Source organism: Vipera ursinii (genome assembly GCF_947247035.1).
Source record: "Vipera ursinii genome assembly, chromosome: 3".
Classification (NCBI taxonomy): Eukaryota; Metazoa; Chordata; class Lepidosauria; order Squamata; family Viperidae; genus Vipera; species Vipera ursinii.
In genome coordinates this window covers 35,943,534-35,962,764 of record NC_139516.1, presented here as the reverse complement: position 1 = coordinate 35,962,764, position 19,231 = coordinate 35,943,534, and the positions used below count along the sequence as shown (strand labels likewise).

Below are 19,231 nucleotides of genomic sequence, written 5' to 3'. Positions count from 1 at the left end.
AGCAGGCCATTCCTGAATGAATTCCCCTTGGAAATAAGATGGCTGCATGTACCATCAGAAGAAGGGAAGGGTGTCCCTGACCAAAAAAGATAACATTGCTACTAATTTAGAACATTCATTAAACTAGAAATATGACTCATTTCACTGTAGTAGAGAAAACCCTGGGCAGATTTAATCAGCAGTTGAGCTACTTATTATTGACAGGCAACTCTGGGGCCCCATTATCCTTTCTTTTAAGCCAGGCATAAACTAAACAAGTACCATGAAATAGAAACTGTGAGCAATTCTGTCTGACTATCCCACCCTGACTTCCATCATTAAACACCATAAATCATATATAGTAAAGGCGGGGGGGGGGGGGGGGGAGAAGAAAGTCATAACAACAAAATTAATTCCCTTCCACTTTCAATGCCTTTTTAAACAAAGTTGACAACAGAATAGAATAGAATAGAATAGAATAGAATAGAATAGAATAGAATAGAATAGAATAGAATAGAATAGAATAGAATAGAATAGAATAGAATAGAGCTGGAGGGGACCTTAGCGGCCTTCTAGTCCAGCCCCCTGCTCAAGCAGAAGAATACCATCTCAGACAAGTTACTTTCTAGCCTCTTTTTAAAAATGTCCAGTGATGGAGTGCCCACGATTTCTGGGGGCAAGCTATTCCACTGGTTAATTGTCCTCACTGTCAGGAAGTTTCTCCTTAATTCCAGGTTGCTTCTCTCTTTGATTAGTTTGCATTGTTCCTTGTCCTGCCCTCTGGTGCTTTGGTGAATAACATGACCCCCTTTGTGGCAGCCCATCAAATACTGGAATACTGCTGTCATGTCTCCCCTATTTCTTTTTTTCTTTAGACTAGCCAAACCCAAGTCCTGCAGCCGTTCTTCGTATGTTTTAGTCTCCAGGCCTTTGATCATCTTAGTTGCTCTTCACTGATTTTTTTTCGAAACTCTCAACACCTTCTTTGTGATATAGTGACCAAAATTGGCTGCAGTATTCCAGGTGTGGTCTTACTAGGGTTTTATAAAGCAGTACTAATACCTCATGTGATCTTGATTCTATGCCTCTGTTTATACAGCCCAAGATTGTATTAGCTTTTTTAGCTGCTGCTGCACACTGCTGGCTCTCCATGGTCCCTCTCACAGCTACTGTGTTTAAGCCAGGTCTTGCTCAATCTGTACTTGCACCTTTGATTTTTCCTGCCTAAATGTAAAACTTTGCTTTACTAGGATGTTCCCAGATACTGATGTTAAACTGATTGGTCTGTAGTTTACAAGTGTCATTCCCACAGAAAAGCAAAGTAAAAAGTGAAACGTTTCTTTTGTAATTCTTAATTTTAGTTTTAGTTTTATTGTTTGAGATTTCATTACTATTCTGAGCCACCCAGAGTGGTATTTTTTTAAGATGGGTGGCCAGATGGATCTTTGAAATAAAGAAATAAGGAGAAAATTAAACCAAACTGTGTTGCACTTGTTGCCAAAATGTGTGTGTGTGTGTGGGTGGGTGGATGGGTGGTTGTTAATTAATTACATTATCTGGTTTCTTGTAATTGAGGACAGAATGTTATGTTGCTGGCAGTGGGTCATTGTAAGTAATATTTTATTCATCTGATGACTTAAAAATACCAGCTAGGCAGGTAAGCAAATGAGAAACTAGAATCTTTTCAGCCATCCCTTGCTGCAACCAAGGTGTTTATTCCATTGACAAGCAATTGAGTACATCTCCATGGCCTTTTTGTAATTGTGGCATTAACAGAGGATCAAATAGCACATAATGGAGGCATAAAACATGCTTGAAAAGGAGGGGCCCCTCATGGTGAGGGAATATTTATGGTAGTCTGACCTAAGACTTGGCTGCTTCTTCCCAACAGGTGCATGATTTTAGTCCCATTTTGGACAACTAGCATTTTCAGCTTTCAATGCCTCTCCTTACTGCATGCCTTTGCAAATATTATCTGAGAGGGTCAATTAGTAGTGGGGTAGAGGCACAAAATAGCCAGAGCAGTGACTCTATTCAGTATGGACCACCTATTTCTCTTTGTATTGCTGATTTCATTAAATCTGGTCTCTGTGAACCAAATATAATTGAATAGAAGTGGGGGGAGCCTACATCATTAGGTGAAAATCACCACCATTTTCCATTTGGGCAGTGTAACTGTCTTTTTCTGTCTCTTTCAAACTGCTTTGGTGGGTTCCTCCAACTGTCTAGAGGAAATTTCAGTTGGGGCAATAGGCTCCAATTCTTAAGAGCTGTCATTTAAATAACAACAAGCCACACACATTTCTTTGTTATTGAAGTAAATATATTTATGTTGTGACTTTCTCCTTCAAAGTGTGAAGTGGGTTCCCCCCCCACAAACAAGTTGATATATGGATTGCCAGAATTTGTTCCATTCCTTCATGCAGACAATTATTCCTTAAATAAATTCAGAATTTTTCTTTTCTAAGGATTTTGTTGATAATTGTTTGTTGTTTACTGTGACACACATATATTAATAAGGAATAATACTACAACCATGTTCCTTAACGGTTAGGACAGGCCTTTCTTTCAAGAACCATAATCCAATTTAAAGTTCCCAGTCTGCTAAAAACAATCATAAAAAAAATAATAAGGATTGAGAATCCTCCATCAAGAATTAACTGGATAGCAAGTTGAGAAGACATACATCACCTAGCGAGATAAAATGACAATATAATAATAATAATAATAATAATAATAATAATAATAATAATAATAATAATAATAATAATAATAAGTTGGAAGGGACCTTGGAGGTCATCTAGTTTGTCCATTTAAGATATAGTCATTTTATATTTACATTCCTTTTCTCAAACTACAGTTTGCAAATTCTGTGGTAATAAATATAGAAGTTATCTGATATACTTCCATTTCCCATTTTTAAAATGATCTCTTGTGCTTGTCTGAAAGTGAAGCAAAAGTAGATCTTTACATGGATTTATATTTGACAGGCTTCTTTTAGCTGGTTTGACTTCTGTCATATTTCTGCAATAAGCTGTTTTGGAATTTACATCTGTTTCGTTTAACCGCACACAGAAGTCATGCGGTGGTATGAATGCTTGACAGTTCTGTAAATTTCTAATCAGCCTGACTGGGTAGATGATTGTGTTTCAAAAATCCCCCCCAAGGCTTCATGAAAACAGCACCCATCAATTGTCAGCCTGATTTAATCCAGTATTAATTACTCAGAGGGTGCCAAATTTTCCAAGATCTTCTTTGATATATTCTGTTAGAAAAGTGGGTTTTTTTCAGAGTAAGCATTAATTGATATCGGTGTGATTGACATATTTGGCATGTGTTGCTACTAAGTTTTTTGATCCAGGGAAATGGATAAAGAAAAGATACATGGAAAGTCATTTTAAAGTTCAAAGAAAAAATAGAAATGGGAGGAATAAAATACTTATATAACTCTGTTTCCCTGGGCAAATCAAAAGAAAGAGGAGGCAGATACATCTGGTTATTATACTCCATCTATGAAACAATGGTTATATGCTTTCTCTCCTCCCAACTGCTACTGCTTTTTTATGTATGTATGTATGTATGTATGTATGTATGTATGTATGTATGTATGCAGGGCTTTTTTGTCACAGAATGCTCAGAACGGAGTTCCGGCACCTTTTTTGGATGGAACCTTGTAGGGTAGGCAAGGCGGGCTGTATGACATGTGTGAGTTCCAGTACCTTTTTCTTTTACAAAAAAAGCACTGTATGTATGTATGTATTATTATTATTATTATTATTATTAATAATAATAATAATTATTATTATTATTATTATTTATTGAACTTATATACCGCCCTTCTCCCGTAGGACCCAGGGCGGTTCACAAGGCAATTAAAACATTACAATACAAAAAGCTAATAACAATTAAAATAGATAAAATTATCCTTGATTAAAAATCTAAAACCCCTATAACTCTGATTAAAAACCCAATTACAATAAGTTAAAAATTAAAAATTCTCAGTCCTGGCCGGAAAGCTCAAAGAGCCAGGTCTTCAGGTCCCGGCAGAATGAACGAAAATCAGGGGCAGTCCTGAGCTCTACGGGTAACTGGTTCCAAAGGGCAGGCGCGCCCACAGAGAAGGCCCTCCCCCTGGGTGTTGCCCTCCGGCAATCCTTTGCTGGCGGCACCCTGAGAAGGCCCTCCCTGTAGGAGCGCACAGGACGAAGGGAACTTGATGCCAGCAGCAGATGTTCCCTCAGATATCCCAGACCCAAGCCATTTAGGGCTTTATAGGTCATCACCAGCATCTTGAATCTCACCCGGAGGGCAACCAGAAGCCAATGCTCGCGGAGCAGAGGTGTTACATGGGAGTATCGGGAAGCCCCCATCACAACTCTCGCGGCTGCATTCTGCACCAGCTGAAGCCTCCGAGTGGTCCTCAAGGGCAGCCCCATGTAGAGAGCGTTGCAGTAGTCTAACCGGGAGGTCACGAGCGCATGAGTGACTGTGCGCAAGGCATCTCGGTCCAGATAGGGCCGCAACTGGTGCACCAGGCGAACCTGGGCAAAAGCCCCCCTGGTCACGGCTCCTATATGATTTTCAAGGCTGAGCCACGAGTCCAGGAGGACACCCAAGTTGCAAGCCCTATCGACGGGGGGGGGGTGTAACACCTCACCCCCCATCATTAAAGATGGAATAGAATGGTTCACTCGAGATGCCTGTACGCACAGCCACTCAGTCTTCTATGTATGTATCTATGTATGTATGTATTTGTATATATTTGTATATGAAAGTGAGTCTGGACAGCACACTTAATTAAAAACAATAAATACATAAAACCAATCACACTTTAAAACAACTATTGAAAAGCCACACAGAACAGAAGAGTTGTGGAAGTTTAGCAGAGCATACAAACTCCTCAGTGAAAAAGGCGAAAAGAGATTGTGGGTCCCAGGGCTGTGCTTGGTGGATTTGTTTGTTCTGGTTATAATCCTTCTATTTCCCATTTTGGAAGTTCTTGGCTTTCATTGTAAAAAACAAATAAGCCTCATGCTATGCATCATATTGTGATGTACTTTATAAGTTAAGCAGTTAAGTATTCATTCATTCTTGGGGCTAAAATAGATGTCTCTTACCAGACACAATATTTGTTTGTTTGTTTGTTGTAGCTGTTGTAACAGGGTGACATCAGATGTGGTTGGAAAATAGCTGTCTCATCTCAAGGTCACCTTCCAGAAAATGTCCCCCTTCAGTGGAAAAACACAGCTTTCGTTTAGGAGGAAAATATTAGTGAGGAGTTGAAGATTTTAAACAAAGAGTTTGTCTGGTGTTCAGATCAGTGTTTTCATAGATAGCAGATTTGTAACAGACAAAATGAGGCCATGATAGTTTAAGAGCTTTCCATTTATGCTGTTTTGAAAAATAGTAACTTAAAATAGAGGATTGTAGTCTCCAGCCCATTTTCTTTTTCAGCATGGTAATAGCCAAGTAGCTGGTCATGTGAATTGAGGCACCGCTTATTAATACTTTGCAGTTATAGCAAAGCAAATAAAAGAAATCATAAGCAACTAGTGCAAACTTGCCCTTTATTAGTTTACAGTACAGCCTTTGTCTTTGGGTTGGAAAAACAGTGGGCAAATACTGCTTTTTTTAACAGCTTGCTGAGAACCAAACACCTTTTTCCAGATGTAAATTACTCTCTTTTGCCATTCCAGGTCCTTTGGGCATTTCCAAGCAAGAGAATATGGTGTTGCCTTGGGGACATCAGGAAGATCAGCTGCAAGTGACAATTTGAGACAAGGGCTGTGTTTGACCAGGCTTTCTGTCACCAAGGTATCCACCAAGCACTAGGCAACAACATCACTAAGTGTCTCGCAAATGTTCTCAGATCACATGTTCATTCCTGAGTTGTGCTGTAGTTCTTGCTGGGTTCCTTATATGAGATGCACTGAAGTCTGACAGATAGATGAATTGAGAGCATGTGGAAATGTTTAAATGATATATAGTTTCACAGATATATGAAATCAATGCAAAATATGTGTCTTAAAATACATATCTGCATTTGGTATACATGGTAATTGCTACTTGCTTTACTGCAGAACAGATTCCCTCATTATAGATAGGGTTTCCCCCCCCCCCGCCTTTGGTAAAGTGGTAAAAGAGATCCTGGAAGCCCCTCAAGGGACATAAGAAGAGGAGAATTCTGTGAGAATTCTAATAGTTTCATGAATCATACCTTAATTTCTGGTTCAAAACTAGGAGATAGAAAACAATTAGGGCTCTGCTGTAAAATTGCCACTAGGGAAGTAGCTGACAGGAAAGAGTTAAGTTTCCCTCTTGTTATAGGGATTGCTTAAGGCTTCTTCCTGTCTGGGAAAGAAATTATTGTATCATCTTATACTTATCCTTTAGAGAAAGCAGGGCCTTTCCATCAGGTCTGTCTTGGAAGCTGAGAATAATAGAGAGAGAAGAGAAGACCAGTGATCATCCCCCATTCTAAAGGACCTCCTGGTAGCTGTGAGCCCACTGTTCTAGAAGGCTGCATTTGCTTAGCAGGAAGATTGACCAAGGAAACTGGGAAAGGAACATCAAAAGAATAGCCTAACCAGTTCTCCAAAAGCAGCAGAACATGGGTAACGAGCAATAATTCACATAATATGGCAAGAGAGAAAGCCACACACACCCAGTTCAATGGACTAGACAAGTGTTGCAACCCAATGGCCACCTGAAAGGATTTCCCTTCCCTCTAGGTCAGTAAGAAGGAATGCTAGTAGAGAATGCTTGATTGACTAGCTAGAAATCTAAACCCTTGTATAGGGCAGTTCTCCAACAACCAGCTCCAGGATGGAGGCTCATTCTTGCAGAGGAAGCAAATCTACCAGATCTCCCTTTATTCCATCAGCAGGGTGGCAGGAGGAGAGCCAGATGCTAATGGATCTGGAAACATGTTGAAATTGTGAGAGGGGTCAATTTAGTTTTTTGATGCACACTGTGGCAACTCAGAAGCTAGGCAGCGGATAAGATTTTCTTGGGAGTTGGATAGCTATGCAAGGCATCCTACCTTTCCTCCAGATGCTTTTTTCAAAGCAGAATTATATACAACATTTGCCTTATAGGAAATCAGTTTCTTCCACTTCCAGAAGCCCACTCAGAGACATTCTGTTCCTCACCCACCAGTTCACAGGAAAAGAGAGAAAGCCCGAAGGAAGGCTAAAATTGCATGTTTAAAATTTCAGTTCTCAGATACTCCACATCATGAGGAACATCCATCTCTAGCTTTTAAAATAAGTGATTCTGAAAGATAGTGAAGATGATCACAGACCCCTGTGACTTAAAGAGAGCCATGAAGTGTCTACTCTGGGCCATTCTATTATAAATCATATTGCCAACTAGGAAATTGGAGCAGATGACAGTAAAACTGGATTAGAAAGCCATATCAGACTAATTTTGAATGAGTACCACAGATTGGTGCTATGAGCCTTCTATTGAAAAACAAGTATTCTCTTGCATCACCAACACATCCACAATATATGCTTTACGTGATTATCAGGATGATTTATTGTACAGTGGTACCTTGGTACTCAACTGCTTTGAAACTCATCGAATTTGGTACTCATCACATTTCGACATGAAAATTTTGTCCCAGGATTCATTGTTTGGTAGTCAATGCATAAACTGGAACTTGTCAGTGTTGGCTGCCTTGTGACTCACTCAGTGGTGGGATTCAACTGGTTTATACCAGTTCAGTAGAACTGGTAACTAAATTTTGCTGCATTCAGAGAACCAGCTGGCTTCCAGAAGTCCAGTCTAGGCCTTGGAGGCCTGGAGGAGGCCTCCCAGGCCTAGAACGGCCTGGCGGAAGTGTGTGGATGCCACTTCCAGAAGTCCATTATAGGACTGGAGGAGGCCTCCCAGGCCTAGAGTGGCCCACCGGAAGTGCGTGGATGCCACTTCTGGAAGTCCGTTATAGGTCTTGGAGGCCCAGGCCTGCATCAAATAAGAGAACCGGTTGTTCAGGTATTTGAATTCCATCACTGGACTCACTACACTATTTGTTTGGTACTCATTGTTTTTAGTACTCATCATGCCTCCTGGAACCAATTAACGATGTGCATCAAGGTATCACTGTATCATGAGAACACTTAAAAGGTATCATGAGAATACTTAAAAACAACACTGTTTACAAAATTAGATGATCTGATGCTTAAGATATTTTCTATGCAGTATCCGTAAAAAAAATCTAATCTGGTTGTTTTTTGCTCTCATTCTGGGTCTCCCTTTTGTTATCTACGAGTAATATTGAACTGATAAGGAAATTTAAGAAGAGAAAATCCAGGTGGGAAAGCCTCACTTTATTTATTTATTTATTTATTTATTTATTTATTTATTTATTTATTTATTTATTTATAGTTGAACCATTTGGTGACAGAACAATTGATTAGTGTTGGAGTTCCAGCAGTGGGGATTTCGGTAAGGGGCCTATAATTTTTGTTTGTCTATTTTTGGAAGTAGGTAGGTTTTGATGATTTGCCTAGATTTGATAATGTTAATTTCATTACTGTTTGAGTATGAAGGGAAAGTATCTTTTGGGAAAAAATTATTTACCCTGTAAAAACCTCACTTTTCTGCCCTAGATTAATTACTGAAGTTTATTGGTATTGAAAATTCATATTTACCAATTATGATAGTATTTGTTGTTTTTCTTGCTGCCTTTGAGCCAGTGTTGACTGGAAGATTCCCTAAATACACCTGTGCAATTTTCTTGGCAAGCTTTGTGTTTTGTTTTGTTTTAATCCCATTTATATCCCGCCCTTCTCCGAAGACTCAGGGCGGCTTACAATCTAAGCACAAATCAATATGCTTAGCAATAGCCTTCATTCTATGTATATGCCTGCTTATTAGGGCTTTCCGCCCCCCGCCCAAAGCGGCATTATTACAAAGTCAGCTTATTGCCCCCAACAATCTGGGTCCTCATTTTACCTACCTCGGAAGGATGGAAGGCTGAGTCAACCTTGAGCCTGGTGGGATGCGAACCTGCACTAATTGCAGGCAGCTGGTGTTACTTAAGGAGGCATTAGTCCACTGCTCCACCAAGGCTCTTTGTCATTGCTTCCTTCCTAGAGCTGAGAGAAAATGACTAGCCAAAGTCACCCAGCTGGCTCTGTGTGTAAGGCAAAACTAGAACTCAATCACCGGGTTTCTAGCCTCGTGCCTTAACCATTTCACCAAACTGGTTCTTGATGGCACTTACCTGCATTTTAATTCGAAAAACAGACTTAAATGAAAGGAACGTTTCATGCAAAAATGGGCATGATAAAGGACCAAAATGGCAGGGACCTAACAGAGGCTGAAGAGATTAAGAAGAGGTGGCAAAATTACACAGAAGAACTATACAAGAATGAGCTTAACATCCCTGATAATCACAATGAGGTGGTCACTGACCTCGAGCCAGACATCCTAGAATGTGAAGTGAAGTGGGCCTTAGAAAAGCTGAGCAACAACAAAGCTAGTGGAGGTGACAGTATTCCAGCTGAGCTATTCAAAATCTTAAAAGACGATGCAGTAAAAGTGCTACACTCAATTTGCCAGCAAATTTGGAAAACTCAACAGTGGCCACAGGATTGGAAAAGATCAGTTTACATTCCAATTCCAAAAAAAGGCAGTGCCAAAGAATGTTCAAACTATCGCATCATTGCACTCATTTCTCATGCTAGTAAAGTTATGCTTAAAATTCTACAAGCTAGACTCCAGCAGTATGTGGATCGAGAACTACCAGAAGTACAGGCAGGATTTCGAAGAGGCAGAGGAACTAGAGATCAAATTGCTAACATACGCTGGATCATGGAGAAAGCTAGAGAGTTCCAGAAAAACATCTACTTCTGCTTCATTGACTATGCTAAAGCCTTTGATTGTGTGGATCATAACAAACTCTGGCAAGTCCTTAAAGAGATGGGCATACCAGACCATCTTATTTGTCTCTTGAGAAATCTATATGCGGGCCAAGAAGCAACAGTGAGAACTGGACACGGAACCACTGATTGGTTCAAAATTGGGAAAGGAGTCCGGCAAGGCTGTATACTGTCGCCTTGCCTATTTAACTTATATGCAGAGCACATCATGAGAAAGGCAGGGCTAGATGAATCAAAAGTTGGAATTAAGATTGCTGGAAGAAACATCAACAACCTAAGATATGCAGATGATACCACTCTAATGGCAGAAAGTGAAGAAGAACTAAAGAGCCTCTTGTTGCGGGTGAAGAAGGAGAGTGCAAAACTTGGGTTGAAACTAAACATTAAGAAAACCAAGATCATGGCATCTGGCCCTCTCAATTCCTGGCAAATAGATGGGGAAGAAATGGAGGTAGTGACAGATTTTATTTTCCTGGGCTCCAAGATCACTGCAGATGGGGACTGTAGTCAAGAAATTAAAAGACGCTTGCTCCTCGGGAGGAAAGCCATGGCAAATCTAGACAGCACACTAAAAAGCAGAGACATCACCCTGTCAACAAAAGTGCGTATAGTCAAGGCTATGGTCTTTCCAGTTGCAATGTATGGCAGTGAAAGTTGGACCATAAGAAAGGCTGAGCGCCAAAGAATTGAAGCCTTTGAACTATGGTGCTGGAGAAGACTCCTGCGAGTTCCTTGGACTGCAAGGCGATCAAACCGGTCAGTCCTAGAGGAGATCAACCCTGACTGCTCTTTAGAAGGCCAGATCCTGAAGCTAAAACTCAAATACTTTGGCCACCTAATGAGAAGGAAGGACTCACTGGAGAAGAGCCTAATGCTGGGAAAGATTGAGGGCAATAGAAGAAGGGGACGACAGAGAATGAGGTGGCTGGATGGAGTCATTGAAGCAATAGGCGTGAGTTTAGATGGACTCCAAAAGATGGTAGAGGACAGGAAGGCCTGGAGGAACATTGTCCATAGGGTCGCGATGGGTCGGACACGACTTCGCAACTAACAACAACAACAACAACAACCAGCATATCCAATAGTTGCTTTACAGGTTGCCACTGTATCTGATAAATTTACAGTTTAAGAAACTGCTATATCCATGTGAAGAGGCAAAGAGATTTCCTGAATATAGAACATATCAGAACCAGAATAATTTAAAAATGCCTTAATTTTCAGGATTTTATCATTCTTATTTCAGAAATAGTAATTCTTTCTAATTAATCAACAGTAACAAAATTGTATGTTTTCTATTTCTTTCCAGCCTTTTGGAATCTGGAAAACAACAAACAAGAATATCACCGAGGCTGGTATTGATGCTGTGAAGGAAGTTTTAGATGCAGGTTATGTCCCTGTATTACATGGAGATTGTGCCCTGGACTTGGAACAACACTGTTGTATCTTATCTGGAGATACAATTATTGAGGTGAGATATGGGAATGACTTGACTTGTAAATTCACCAGGATACTTACTTTTTAAATTTATGTGCTGCAGATACATCTGCCTATTTCAGACTGGTTTTTTTCCTTTTTAATGAATATTACTAAGTTGAAGTTGTTAGCAGTTGAAAGTTAATTGATATTGAGGTTGATTAAAAACTAGAAATACAGATATGGTCATATTCTTAATTGAGTGAAATATATACCAATATAAGAAGTAGCCTGAAAAAAATGTGCTGTGTACAAATTAAGACAAACCCTTAATGCCACCAACCATGTGCAGATAACAGCAGTCCTGTTGTGTTTTGTTTGAAAAAGATAACTTTTCTTCCATGATACATCTGGATGAGAAAATGTATAGCAATTTTATGTGAAAGATAAATAGTGTGTAACGCTGGGTACAAAAAATTCATCCTATGGTTCTGAAGCAAGACAAGTCTTCCTCAAATTATTCATCACATTTCTAGGACAATGTGACTTGTCTGGCATGTCATGTTAATAGATATTCGTTTGTGAAAGATTCCAAGAAGAGTTAGATAGCTGATGCTAGTCAGTCACAAGAGAATTTGAAAGCTAGCGGACCAATGATTTGACTTAGTATAAAGCAGTTTTTGTTTATTTTTTTCTATTACAGGTTTTAGCTAAGACATTCTGTCCTAGGCGAGTTGTGTTTCTCACAGATGTGAATGGAATTTACAGTTGTCCACCTAATACCCCAGGTACAGAACAAGTAGGCTGAAATTGTCAATACTAGAGGAATAATAGATAATATCCAAATTGGCATGAAAATTGGCATATAAATTTTGAAGTATTTGTACGGTGTGATATAACTTGGGGTTTGCTGATGCTTTTTCTAAGAGATGCATTTGAAAAGAATTGTAAGATTACATTATTACATTACTATTTTGAAAAAAATAAAAATATTAAACCACATATGTAACATATTTCTGCTGCTACTATATATACAGGCATACATTTAAAAAAAGTCTTGCTTATTCAGGGGTAGTAAACAAAATGTGTAGGTGTTCCTTATAGTCCAGGATTTGGTAGAGATGAACTAGGGATGCACAGCTATTCAAATCCAGAATGGAAAGGGTGCTTGAGATTTGGCATGGGAGTGTGTACTGTTCACTACAGTTGATTTTGGTCAACTTGAAGACCACCCGGAGGCTTCAGCTGGTGCAGAATGCAGCTGCACGGGTTGTGATGGGAGCTCCCCGATACTCCCATATTACACCCCTCCTACGTGAGCTGCATTGGCTACCAGTTGCCCTCCGGGTGAGATTTAAGGTGCTGGTACTTACCTTTAAAGCCCTACATGGCTTAGGTCCGGGATACTTGCAGGACCATCTGCTGCCGGGAACAAATTCCCATCGTCCAGTACGCTCACACAGAGAAGGCCTCCTCAGGGTACCGTCAGCTAGGCAATGTCGGCTGGCGACCCCCAGGGGGAGGGCCTTCTCTGTGGGAGCGCCAGCCCTATGGAATCAGCTCCCCCCTGAGCTTCGGATGGCCCAAAACCTCCAATCCTTTCGCCGTGGCCTCAAAACACTCCTGTTCCACCAGGCTGACCTAGACTGACAGGCATTTTAATTAATTTATATTTAGTATTTTTAATTTATTTTTTAAATTCTCTAATTTTAATTTATTGCACAAATGTTCTCAATTTTATTTTTATCTTGATTTCTGTACTTATTATATGTTTTGTTGTTAGCCGCCCTGAGTCCTTCGGGAGATAGGGCGGGATATAAATCCCATCAATAAATAAATAAATAAATAAAAGGCTAAGAAGTGATTTATGGCCAAAGGGTGAAATCAGTAAAGTAAATATGTAATTATCTGTCAGCAGTTCCCTAAAAAAAAGAAGCATATTTTTTCTTGGGCCTGCACTGTAGTCATGTAAAATGCATCATCCAATTAAGGAGATAGTGACAGATAGTGATAGGAGCGTGGTGGCTCATGTGGTCAGACACTTGGTTGGGGGTTAGCAAGCCCACATTGGAGACCCAAGTGCTGCTGCATGGTGAGGTGAGTTGTCATTTGTTCCTGTTTCTTGATGGGTCATGAAAGGAGCCCTCGCAAGTGTCCCCAGGTCAGTGGTGATGTCACCGGCTATTCCTTTCAACCCGGAAGCCCCATAAACTGCCTCCAACACAAACGGGACAGGGGGTCAGGACAGCAAAATATGGTTGCACTATTTTGTTATATTTAACACAATATTAAGCATTATACCTATCAATGGAAATGAATCTTGGTAAACTTTCAAAATTGAATTACTTGTTTCCATACCAGCGTGCTCTTATATTTTAGGATTAGCTTTTATATGTTGCAATCCAAATCCTTTGTTTGTTTTGGAACAGGTGCTAGGCTGCTGGATTCCATTGTCATTGGTCCTGAAAGAACTATGGAGCCAACTGTGCTCACATCTGCACTACCACATGATTCTACTGGAGGAGTGTCCTTGAAACTACAAACTGCCATAAATATAGTTTCTTGGAGTCGTGGATCCATTCCTGTTCTGATCTGCAAACTGGACAGTGACACCGCTGTAAAGGCTTGCTTGACCGGGGAATTGGAAGAAGGTGAAGGCACAAAGCTTTCTTTTGTGGATACATGAAGTTTATTTGTAAAGGAACCTTGAATCATGTGCAGAAGACTTTCTGGGAGATTCATAAATTTTGTTTATTTGGTTTCTGTTATCTTATGCACCTCACAAATTCAAATCATAACATTCTTAATACCTTGCAAAACAATGACATTTTTAATATCAGCATACCTACAATATATTCACTTCACATTTATAGCTTCCTTATTCTTACAAGGTCATCGTGGTTGATTATTGTTTTCATTACTAGAGTGCCTGAAAAAAATATCACAGAAAAAACCCTGTATTTTCTTCAACTAAGAAGAAAATGTACATTATTTTTTCTATCAAAAAAGTAAGTCTCATATCATTTTTCTTCAGTGTCCTTTTTAGATATTTTAACTGACAGTAAGCTTGATGATACCAAAAACTCCAGTACCTTTATGTATTTATTCCAAAATAGGACAAATAAAGAATGGCCTTTGTCAGGCTTGAGTGGACCCACATTACAGCAAAAGTGATAGCTGTTTCCTTCCTCTGCCTGTTTCTCTGTCCAGTGGGATGATTAAGCATAAATGTTTCAAGTGCCTTAGCAGGTAGCAACACCTAGTTAATCTTATCTCATTTGGGAAACCGAGTGGCATGGTTACAGATGTAATTTAACATTGCCTCCTAGAATACTTCTAGAAGGAGGCAATATTTAATTTACTTCTGTAACTATTAGTAACACTTACATAAAGCTCAACTGGAGAATATCTTTTCTTCCAAATTAAGCTTGATTTTATATATGCATTCAAGTAGTTTGCTTGTCGATAGGAAGGGTATTTTTCCATTATTTCTTTCTGGGAAGCTTTTCCCCAATTCCTCAGGATATTCTAAATATCTTGAGTCCTATTAAGATCTCTTGTTCAAGCATTCAACCTGGCTTAGCTGAGGAAAGGAGCCAAGCGTGGCCACATGCTGTCACCTTCTCAAACAACATGGAACATTTCTGAGATCATTCTAAACCTGTGTTGTAGGGAAAAATAGTTACATTGCTAAACTACGAGTATTAATATTTATTTGTGTACTGTATGATTAAAATGTAGGAATACAGATTCAGGTGAACGTCAACAGATTTTTAGGGACAGTACTCAGTGTAGTTCATGTTGCATGTGCAAAACTATGTCTTGAAATCAATTCACCTTATTGTCAATGTATATCAATTTATTATCAATGTATATCAATTTATTATATGTAGGCAGAGTGTATGCTATGTAGACAGTGACCCTAACTGAGAAGGAAGATCTGTTACCAAAGCAATGGAACAGATAAACATGGCCTAAGACCAATCAAATGCAGAACTTTATGAAAGTGTCTCAGAGAGGCACCCCATGATTCTTCAGAAGGTAAAAAAGGAACGAGGTAGGTATATTCCATCACAACTTAACTACAATAGGGACCAAAAGTTCCATTGCTAAGGTCAAGTGAGTTACATTTGAGTTTAGAACTTTCTTGCTGTGGTTGCTAATCGAATTACTGCAATAGTGAAGGGAATCACATGATTGTTAAGCTTTTTCCATTGACTTTGCTTGTCGGAATCCAGCTGGGATGGTGGCAAATGGCAATGATGTGATCCTGGAATGCTGTAACAATTGTAAAAATATGCCAGTTTCCAAGTGCCTGGATTTTGATCACATGACTGTGGGGCTACAGCAATGGTTGTAAATAACTTCTTACAATGCCTTTGTAACATCAAATGATTGCCAAACAAATGGTTGTAAATTGAGGACTACCTTTAGCTACAAATGAATGCTGCTGCCCTGGCTCCTGCGCTTTGTTTGTCTGCACCTGCTGAAATGCAGAAAAAGACCTAGAAGCCAATGGAGCATCTGGTGGTGACCAATGTTCTTCTGTGAGCAGTCAAATTACATCCTTCTTCTCAAGTCAAAATGGAATGTGCAAACTTGTAAAACTTGCTTTCTGTAAATTTCCTTTTCAGTCTCATTTATAAAATAAGTCCTTTAAGATCACAGTTATTAAAAGGTTAAGAAAATATGTAATAAAGAACAATATTAATTGTTCTGTTCATAACTTACAAGCGTGCCTTCTGATCTTCGGAAATTTGAAAAGTGTCCTTTCTGTGCAAGCGGCAGTGTGCTTTACAAGGAAATATTTTAAAATTTTTCTAAGAGGAAAGGTCTGAAAAAAGCTGTTTTTTACAAGAAAAAACAGATTGGCAGAAAATTAACTTCCCAGGTGAATTTATGAAATGTCAAAAATTAAGTTCACTTTGAATTTGTGTAGCATTTTTTTTGACATGGCTTGAAATAATAATGCCCAGAGGACAGATGCTGCTTCCAGAAAAAAAAAAACTTAGAGGCAATGACTCTTGACAAGTTTTGACTCATGAAAGAGAGAGGGCAAGAGAGAGACAGCGAGTGAGCGAGAGAGATTAGGAGGGGAGTCAAAACACTTCTACTGATTTAGTTCTTAGATCTTCATTTGCACAGCCTTGGCTGCAACAGAGACACTACTGAGTAGCAGCAAAGAGGGAGATGCTTGTAAGGCAAAGGGAAGAGTAACAAGGTGAGTCACAAATCTTAGAAGCTCCTGCCTCCTTCAGATTGCTCTTCCATGGCAGGGGAAATATTTAGTTGATGATTTAAATGTATTAATTAAATAAATTATGTTACTTTTCAATAGCAGAAAAATGCATGGATTTCAGAACTGCCCATTCAAAGCTTCTGAATCTGCAGGGGGCATATAAATTGAAAAGGGCAGGGGAAAGTCACTTTCTGGTTAGTATTGGTATTATCTGAACTCTATATGAATTCACACTGATGACCCTTTATCCTTCCTATGCAAATTTAAAAGTAATTTGGGGAAGGGGGAGTACAAAGCACTAAAATAACCCCTGCTCTGGATTCTTCCAATATTTTGTTGCCCTTCTCAATTATTGCCTTTTTATAGTTAAATTGGCAATAACATTTTGCTGGATTCCATGACACAACACAACCACTCCAATGAAAAGTTGTTACATTCAAAATTTAAAGGTAAACATAGTTGGATTTTAGAGACACCTATAGTTGGATTCCAAATGTAGGTGTCTAATGAAGGATGAAGATTTATCTAAAGGGAGGCATGAGAGTTCTTGTTAATGTTGAGCTTAAGAATCTCAGTGACTGCATTTTACAGTACACAAAGTCATTGCGCATTTGTGAGTTGATATGAAGTCTAAAAGAGCAACAGAATTGATAAGACCATTCCTTCTTCCTAAATGGAGAAAATGGTGATTTTATCCATATTTGTGTATTTTTAAGTTTGCTTGTATTATTACTTTGTTAACATATATGCCAGACATATTACACACAAACATTTGGAATATGCAGTGTTAATTTTACCTGGAACAAGAAGCCATCTTGTCAGAAATGGTAACCATATAAGACTATGTGGAACAATTTAGCCTAGGCTAATTTTTAGAGTATTTTCAAACATTTTTGCCTAATGTTTTCAGTTTTTCTTGTAAGGGTCTCTCAGAGGCATCAAAGCAACCACAGGGACAAACAACTGGAAGTCTAAGAGCAAGATGTTTAAGGCAGAAATTTATATATTTAAAAGCATGCTTTATTTCTTTTAAATTATGAATTGGGTTAACAAACAATGCTGACCAGTCCTTTAAATCAGATTTAACTGAGGAAAAGGAAGAAGCTAATTTAAAAAGCTAATTTACTGCTAAGCTGGTAAGCCGCCCTGAGTCTTCGGAGAAGGGCGGGATATAAATGGAATTAAAATAAAAAAAAACCTGGAAGCTGTATATTATTGCTTTCTACATTTGTGAGGTTAGATTTTAATCCTTGCTGCATGTTGACCAACAGGCAGACAATTACAGAAACTACTTAAGCTACATAGGGATATTGGAATGCCACCCATTGGTTGCTGGGAGAAAAGACTTACAGCAGAAAAGGCATGCTAAACTTTTAGAATTCTTTAAATAAATATCTCTGGTGCATAAGTTGCAAATTGGCCACCTGTTTTTCAAAGTATGCTGAATACTTCATAATCAATGTCAAGAGCACTTTCACAGTTATTTAAAAGCTATGTGCCAAGGTTTTAGTTAACACATGTAAAACACATTTTGCTGGATGCATACAAAATACACAATTATTTAGCATTTCTGTGGAAATTCAGATCTACATATTTCAAAGATAATTCCATTCTTCACTATGAAACTAGAATTAGGACAAACTCACCAGCATTCTAACATTAGCACAACTGTATTCGTTATTAATTCCTGTCCCTGGATATCTGAACAAGATTGATTCATGTGTATAATATCTGAATTGGTAAAGCTCAGTGGGTTAGGATGCTGAGCTTGTCGATCAGAAGGTCGGCAGTTTGGCGGGTTGAAGCCCGAGTGCCGCGTAACAGAGTGAGCGCCTGTTACTTGTCCCAGCTTCTGCCAACCTAGCAATTCGAAAGCACGTAAAAATGCAAGTAGAAAAATAGGGACCACTATGGTGGGAAGGTAACAGTGTTCCATGCGCCTTTGGTGTCTAGTCATGCCGGCCACATGACCACGGAGACGTCTTCGGACAAGCACTGGCTCTTCGGCTTTGAAACAGAGATGAGCACCGGCCCCTAGAGTCGGAAACGACTAGCACGAATGTGCTGGGGAACCTTTACCTTTACCTTTTATACCAATTACTGCTATATAAAGCTGGAAAATAAATTACAGATACACAAACACACACAAGATTATTTAATCAAGTAACAGCCATAGTTGTTTAATCTGTTTAATCACATAGTATCTATGGCTGGAAGACACCTCGGAGGTCTTCTAGTCCAAGTCCCTGCCCATGGCAAGAGAACTTATAACATCCCAAACAAATGGTTGTCTAATACTTTCATGAAAACTTCCAGCGATGGCACCTACAATTTCATGAGGCAAGCTGTTCCATTGGTTAACTGTTCTCACTGTCAGGAAGTTTCTCTTTAGTTCCAGATTGGATGTCTCTTTAGCGAGCTTCCACCCATTACTTCTTGCCCTATCCTCAGAAGGTTTGGAGAATATGTCTTTATGCAGCCTAGGACTATATTGGCTTCTCTTTTTTTGCAGCTGCAACACACTGCTGGCTCATGCTTAAGTGGTAGTACTCTAGAACGTCTAGATCTCACTTGTAGTTACTATGACTGAGTTGGATACAACCTATTTTACATTGGGGATTTGGTTTTTCCTGCCTAGATGTAGTATCTTACTTTTCTCTCCACTACATCTTGTTAGCTAGAGCCCAATGCTCATGTTTGTCAGGATCCT

General features: G+C 39.2%; 1 protein-coding gene across 2 annotated transcripts in view; it reads left to right on the top strand.

Annotated features, from left to right (window-relative positions):
• The window catches only part of LOC310638808 (uncharacterized protein), a 28,445-nt gene extending 14,290 nt beyond the window's left edge, over window positions 1-14,155 (top strand). The window contains exons 2-6 of one of the 2 annotated variants that reach the window (XM_083360166.1): window positions 5,676-5,793; window positions 8,371-8,430; window positions 11,176-11,337; window positions 11,986-12,070; window positions 13,712-14,155. In XM_083360166.1, the coding sequence (XP_083216292.1) occupies window positions 5,676-5,793; window positions 8,371-8,430; window positions 11,176-11,337; window positions 11,986-12,070; window positions 13,712-13,968 (682 nt within the window). In that variant the 3' untranslated portion in view covers window positions 13,969-14,155. The remainder of the gene's footprint in view (window positions 1-5,675; window positions 5,794-8,370; window positions 8,431-11,175; window positions 11,338-11,985; window positions 12,071-13,711) is intronic. The other variant, XM_083360167.1, reaches the window with a different exon arrangement.
• The last annotated feature ends 5,076 nt before the right edge of the window (window positions 14,156-19,231 follow it).